Source organism: Apteryx rowi, unplaced genomic scaffold (genome assembly GCF_003343035.1).
Source record: "Apteryx rowi isolate R43461 unplaced genomic scaffold, aptRow1 scaffold_2, whole genome shotgun sequence".
Classification (NCBI taxonomy): Eukaryota; Metazoa; Chordata; class Aves; order Apterygiformes; family Apterygidae; genus Apteryx; species Apteryx rowi.
In genome coordinates, this window is record NW_020448307.1 from 9502991 (window position 1) to 9509883 (window position 6893).

Consider the following 6893-nt stretch of genomic DNA (forward strand, 5'->3'; position numbering starts at 1 on the left):
GACAGTGGGATGGGGAGGATGGAAGGGAGGAAGGCAGCACCGACAGTGGGATGGGGAGGAGGCCGGGACACGGCCATGGCGCAACCTGCCTGCTCAGCCACCGCGCAGCCCCTCAGTGCGACCCCACGGCACGATCCACAGCACGGCCCCACAGCACAAACCACAGTGCGGCCCCTGGCACAGCCCCACGGCACGACCCCCAGCACAGCCCCACGGCACGACCCCCAGCACGGCCCCACGACGCAGCCCCCCCCCTCCCAGCACAGCTCCACAGCACGAACACGCATCACAGCCCCACGCCATGGCCCCACGGCACAAACCCACGGCACGACCCCCAGAACAGCCCCATGGCACAGCACCCAGCACGGCCCCACGGCAGGAGCCTCTGCGCAGCCCCACGGCACAGCACCCAGCACAGCACAGCCCCAGTACAGCCCCACAGCACAGCCCCGCAGCCGGAGGCTCCCACCAGCCCCACAGCCAGCCCGTGTCCAAGAGCCGCAAGTGGGGATGCAGGGCTGCACCCCGCACTGTGGGGCAGACCAGCCTCCCTGGGGGGCACCCTCCTGACAACCCCCTCCCCAAAACCAGCCCTCCACAGGGGCAGCCCCACTTCCACAGCCGGAGACCTGCCGGCATCGCCCAGAGCCCGCAAAGGGGCCCCCTGCCCCACACGTGCACGCAGCCCAGCGGCGGGGACCCCACGGCGGGGGCATCGCGGGGTGCCCCACGTCTGCCCCACACGCACCCAGCCAGGGGCACGGCCGGTGCCCCACGTCTGCCCTGCCGGCACCCACAGGGCAAGCAGAGCTCCCGCGCCAGCCCCCCATGCACCAGCCAAGGGCGCGCCGGCTGCCCCCCTGCTGCCCCCAGCCCCGGCGGCTCTGCCCCCCCGCCTGCACCCCGACCACCGGCGCGGGGCCGTGCCAGAGCCCCGGCAGCGAGCGGCACGAGGCGGCGGCCCGGCCCCCGCCTGCTCCCCGCGGCTCGCAGCGGGGCAGGCTGCAGCCCCTCGCCCCGGGGCACCGCCGCGGTCCCGGAGGCGCCGGGGCACGGGAAGGGCCGCAGCGGGGCGGACGGATGACGGGATGACTCGCCGCCGTCGTTGCCCGGAAGCGCTGCACGAGGGCCGGCGGCGGGGGCAGATGGCCCGTCCGGCGCGTTGGCGGTCCGGGTGCGCCCGATGCCCGCGGAGGGGCCGGCAGCGCCGTCCGGCCCCGCACTTACCTGCTGCTCCGCGCCCGCTCCCTGCCTGCCCCCGCGGGCCCCCGCGGCCCCTCACCTGTCCTGTGGCTGCCCGGCGAGACGGCCTCGCTGCTGCCCGACGCCACCCTCTCCTGCTGCTTGAAGAAATCCCGGGGGTTGTCGGGTCGCTGGGCGATGATGGCAGCGGCCTCCTGCGGGCACGGAGGCAGGCTGAGCCCCGCAACGCCGGCCCGCGCGGGAGCCCCGGGCGGCTCCAGCTGCGGAGCGGAGAGCGGCCCCCCAGCACGGCTGCCACGCGCTCACCTCCACCTCCGACTCCGATTTCCGGAGCTGCTGCCTGTCGTCCTCCTCTTGCTGCTCCCCCTGGGAAGAGAGGCGGCGTCGGCCCCGGTGCCGCAGTCGGGTGCCGGAGGGAAGAGCCCTTCCCGCGCCCGCCGCGGCACTTACGAAGATGGACTGCTCCTTCAGGCGCTGCCTGGCCTCCTCCGCCTCCATGCTCTGCTGCTTCCGCCTGCGACGGGGGCACAGGGAGAGGGGCTGAGCCCGGCCCGCGCCACGCTGCCCGATTCTGCGCCCGCGGCGGGGCCGGACCCCCGTGCACCTGCTCCGGCCCCCGCGCGTCCTTGCACACCGACTGCCCGCACGCGTCCTCGCGCGCCCAACGCGCCTGCAAACGCACCCTGGCGCTCGTGCGCAGGAATCCCTGCCCACCCCTCAGCCGTGCCCACGCGAGTCGCTGCCACGCGCAACCCCGCGTGCCCCCGCGATCCCTGCCGCGCCGTGCCTGTGCTCCTCGATCTGCTCCTCGCGCTCCCGGTAGCGTCTCTCCCGCTCCTCCTGCTCCAGCCGCTCCTGCTCCATGCGCTCCTGCTCGAACCGCAGCCGCGCGTCCAGCGCCTTTTTCCGCTCCTCCTCCTTGCGCAATTCCTCCTCTTTCTGCGGGGAAGGGATGGAGCGGCCCGTCAGCCCGGCCTCGGCTCGGCCCGGCCCCGGGCCTGCTCCGGGGCTGCCCCTACCTTGGCCTGTTCCCAGAACTGCTCCCGGTTGATCCGCTTCATCTCCACGGTGGCGTCGGTTTTCTGGTAGGTCGTGCCCTGGGACGGAGCAGAGTCAGGGGGGGATGGAGGGGGCGTCCCGCGGGACGGGGCTGGCGTCAGCGAGGGCGACGAAAGGAAGCGGCGCCTGGGGCGGCCGGCCGCGGCGGAGGCGCCGGCCGGACGCTCCAGAGCATCCCTGACGCGTCCCCGTCCCCCCCCCCCCCGGCGCCCACGTTACCACGGGCTCGGCGTTCTCGTCCTCCCGCAGGCGCAGGCGGTGCAGCACGGGGCTGGAGACGCGGGCCAGCCCGTTGGAGAGCCGCTGCCCGATGGCCCCCGGGTCGATGTCCTCCACGCTGCTGGCGTTGACGATCACGTCCACGCCCTGGCGGGGATTGGGGGGGCACCGGCCGTCAGAGAGAGAGACCCGCGGCCGGAACGCCGGCGCCCCCGGACAGGGCGCTCGGGGCGGCAGAGGGGATGGTGACCCCCGTGTCCCCGGCCCTGCTCGCGCCCACCTGGAAAAACTCGGCGATCTTGGCCACGTGGCTGGCGCAGGCGCACTTGCGGGCGTCGGGCACGTCCTCGCCCACCTGCGGCGGCGGCAAGGGGGAGGCTGAGCCGTGGCGGGGGCCGAGCAGCAGTCCCCCGCGGGCGCCCGTGCCTCCGCGTCGCTACTCACCCAGTTGACGAGGACGTATTTGGGGAGCACAGCCTGGGGGTCCTTGACGCTGCAGAAGCCGTACATCACCTTCTGGATCTCGAAGTGGCCCGAGAGCTCCAGCAAGCCRCCGCCTGGCGCAGCAAAGAGCGCGGTCAGCCCGCGGCCGCCCCGCATGGCCCCGGGGCCGGGCACGGAGCCCAGCCAGGCGCGGGGACGCGGGGTCTTACCTCCCGACGCTGCCAGCTTCAGGTCATCGGAGTCATCCTCGTACGTGTAGAGGGCCCTGRGGGGGACAGGCGGGGTGAGCACCTGCGCGGCGGCCTCCCCGGCTCCCCTTCCCGGCGCAGGTCGCACCGCTGTCGGGGCGGCCCAGGCAGGGCTGAGCCCGGGGGACCGGCTGGCGACCCCCTGGGGGTCCCCGAGCTGCCCCCCGTGGCCATCAGCACCCGCCAGCATGGGGTGCGCAGGGTGCTGGGGAGCCGGCGCTGGGCCCTGCCCGCAGCACTCGGGACAAGGCTTCTTCCCCTGCCTGCAGCTCACGCCGTGGGGCGGCGACCCCAGGACAGGGGAGGAGGAGGAGGAGGATTTGGGCGCAGTGAACAGCCGAGCCCCTGCGGAGGCCACGACGGTGCCACCAGGGCCCTGCCGGCTCCGGCTGCGTGTCGCCCCTGGCCAGCTCCGGGGCCAGCCGGGCGCCCCGGCGGGACCGCTCACGTGCCGGGCTGCATGAGCCACCAGCCCACCGGGCACCAGGCCGGGGGAGGACGCCGGAGCACCGGCGGCAGCAGCAAATCCGTGTGCCGCCGGGGTGCGACGGGGCCGTCATGGAGACCGTTTCTTGGATACCGTCCCCTCGCCCGCCGCCGCCGCCGCCGCGGGGAAACCCCGCTTGGGCTGCAGCGAGAGCCCCCCGCGGCGGCGGGGCCGCCCCCCGCCTCCCCCAGGCAGGGAGCGGGCTGCGGGGGGGGGGGGGGGGGGAGAGGAGAGGAAGGAGGCCGAGCGGGTCCGGGCGCCGTGGGCGACGGGATGGAAATTGCAGCTTCTCCAGGCAACCAGCATCCTCCGTCGCCACAGCAACCCCCGCCGCCGGCTGGGACCAGCGCCCGCTGCCGAGGTGATTAGCGGAGGGAAGCGGGGGAGGCAGGCAGCGGGGGCCTGGCAGCCACCCAAGCCGGGGCGCTACCGTCACGCGCTGCTCCCAGAAAGCTGGGGCCGCCCGTGCGGGACCCCCCCCCCCGGCGCCCCCCCCTCCGCCTCCCCGGCCGATTTGCATTCGGCTGGCGGCGCCCGCGCGGCGCGCTGCAACGTCCCCGCGGCACCGGGCACCTCGCGGCTGCCGGCGAGAGGACGGCGGCAGGGCCGGGAATGGGGTGGCCCCGATTCGGGACCGGTGTTGCTTATAGTGGTCCACCCGGTTCCAGCCTGGGCCTCGGCCGGATCCTGGATGCTGAGACGTGACGGGAATTGAGCATCGGGGCTAAATATGGAAAATTTGCACTGGCAAACAGGGGGAAACGCGCCTGCCTTCACCACCCCAGGGCTCCCCCCCGCGCCAGGGTCCGGCCCTGCTCTTGCAGCCGGTCACAGAAAATTGCACCAACAGGATTGACTTTAATCCGCACATCCGAATCCAGCTAATCGGCAGCCTGAGCCAGCGCCGTCCCCCTGGGCCGGAGCCGGCGCGAAGCCCTGTGCATGCTGCAGCCCCTGCATGCGCACGCACGCGGCCCCAGCCCTGCTTCACCCCCCCAGAAACGGGAAGGCTGCAACTTGGGGGAGCCCAGGGCTGCAGACAGGAGCCAGGGGCTCGCAGACGGGGACGCGACCGGCCGCGAAGGGGAGGAAAGGGCAGGCGGGGCAGAGCCGGAGCCTCGTGGGCACCAGGGGGGGACCCGCCGTCCACCCCAGATCTGCCGCGCGGAGCCCCGGGGGAACCTCCACACAGCCCAGCCCAGCCCAGCAGCGCTGGGACCAGCAGCATCCCGGGAGGCTGGCACGGACCCTGCCTGCGGCCCCGAGGGCACCCGGAGCCCCAGGGCGGCCGGTCGGGCCGTGGAGGGTGCAGGCTGCAACGTGCATCGCGGACCCCTTCCCACATGCTTTATTCATCGCTCAGGCCTGCGCGGCCTCTTCCCTCCCGCCCGGGCTGCGGGGACGGGCGAGAGCAGGGCGGGCACCCCGTGCAGCGGGGAGGCTCCAGGGGGATCCCCCGTCACCCAGCCGGGGGGCAGATGGGGTGGGGGGTCGGGAGCCCCGCTGCCCTCACGCGGACCCCGCTGCACGGCCGGAGGACGCGCGGAGCAGAGGGTGGCGGATCCGCGCCAGCGGGTGCCCACACGTGACCCGGTGCCCGGGGCGCCCACAGCCTGCCCGCCCCCCATGCCGTGGCGGGGGAGGGAAGCGGCGGCCCCCAGCCCGCCTGCCCCAGCCTGGGCACATGTGTTTCCAATGTGGCTCCGAGCTCCAGGGAGTCGGCGTGCTCCGAAAGCAGCACCAAATTCCTTTCCTATCAAGTAATGGGCCCCAGCAGCCTCCGCGAGGCTGGGCAGGGGGAGGGGACGCTYGGACCCTCCAGGGCTCCGCTCGGGGCGGGGGGAAATCCCAGACTAAACATCCTTTCCCCTGCGCGGCCGCGGGGATCCCGGCCGGCCGGGCGAAAGCGCAGCATCCCCCGGAGCCAGCCCCTCTGCCTGCAGGGAGCCCCCCACCCCCTCCCCCCAGCCCCGAGCGCACAGCGGGAGCTGGGGCCTGTCCCCAGTGCCCCTGGCCAGCGCGCAGCCCCCCTGCTCAGCGCCTTCGCCCCCAGACGAGCACAAAGGCCCCGGGCCCTGCAGCAGGGATGATGCTGCCTCCGGCAGCGAGCGGCCAGGCGCCCGGCACGGCCTGTCCCATGGGGACCGCAGGGGCTGGGGAGGATGGGGARGATGGATCAAGCTCAGCCCGAAGGATGAAGGCTCGCGCCCCAGCTGGGGTCCTGCGTTGGAGGAGGAGGGGGCCCAGTCCCGGCGCTCTCCTTCCTGGGAGCTGTTTCTGCTGCTCTCAGCAGCTTTGGCAGGGAGGGATCCTTTGCAGCGGATGCCGGGAACTAAGACGGACCCAGGGCTGACAGCTGCCTCCTGGCTGGCAACACACACCGCGCTCGCTCAGGGCACCCTCGGGGCCAAAGGGCCCCCCAGAGCCCCGGGGCCGGCGGGGAGCACTGACCTGCCCAGCCCCAGCGCGCTGCTGCTGCTGCCCCCCCCCCCCAATCTGTGGGGCACCCCGGCTGCGCCGGCGAGCAGGGCCTGGTGGGCCCCCCAGCAGGAGAGCGGGTGCACAGCATGCAGCCTGGGCGGAGAGCAGCAAGCACCCCGATGGGCAGCGGGTGCACAGTGTGCACCCCAGCCCTCAGCACCCAACGCTGCCCAGCACCCCGGCTCTGCCCCGGGAGCTGCGCCTCCGGGGGCATCGCAGCATCACCCACCCAGGGGCAGAGGGGAGCGAGGAGAGGGCCTTGGGGACCAGAGGGACGCGGCCATGGCCACCTGGGTGGGGCCAGGAGACGCAGCCGGCGCTGCCTGCGGACCTGGGAGAAACAGGGCCGGAGCGGCAGTGGGCAGATGCTTCCTGCGGGCTCCTGCGCTGGGCCGCGGCGGGAGCCGGGGCAGAGGGGCCTGGAAGTGGCTGGGCGCCCAAACCCCCCGCAGCTTGGGGGCACCTGTCAGCACCCATCAGCGCAGGTCCACGCAGGCACCCAAGGGGGCAGGGCACGGGGGCCCTGCCCGAGGAGGCCCCGAGCCCACAGCAACCCCAGCCCGGCGGTGCTGCGGGGGGGTCCCCGGGGTGCCCAGCCTGGCACAGCCCCCCCAGCCACCCCGGGCCTGCCGCGGGGGGCCGAGCGCAGGAATGAAGCGAGGCCACGGGGGCCGGGAGCCCCAGCCCTCCTCCGCCAGCAGGCCTTGCTCCCGCCGGGGCGGCGGCGGCGGCGGCGGCGGCGGCGGCGGGGC

The 6893-nt window shown here is 74.6% G+C and overlaps 1 protein-coding gene across 1 annotated transcript in view; it reads right to left on the reverse strand.

Annotated features, from left to right (window-relative positions):
• The window catches only part of DBN1 (drebrin 1), a 9231-nt gene extending 5868 nt beyond the window's left edge, over positions 1-3363 (reverse strand). Inside the window, exons 1-9 of the mRNA XM_026063558.1 lie at positions 3135-3363; positions 2926-3038; positions 2762-2836; positions 2482-2628; positions 2223-2300; positions 1991-2142; positions 1654-1717; positions 1510-1569; positions 1283-1397 (exon numbers count right to left, since the gene is read on the reverse strand). Of these exons, the coding sequence (XP_025919343.1) occupies positions 1283-1397; positions 1510-1569; positions 1654-1717; positions 1991-2142; positions 2223-2300; positions 2482-2628; positions 2762-2836; positions 2926-3038; positions 3135-3363 (1033 nt within the window). The remainder of the gene's footprint in view (positions 1-1282; positions 1398-1509; positions 1570-1653; positions 1718-1990; positions 2143-2222; positions 2301-2481; positions 2629-2761; positions 2837-2925; positions 3039-3134) is intronic.
• Positions 3364-6893: the final 3530 nt, after the last annotated feature.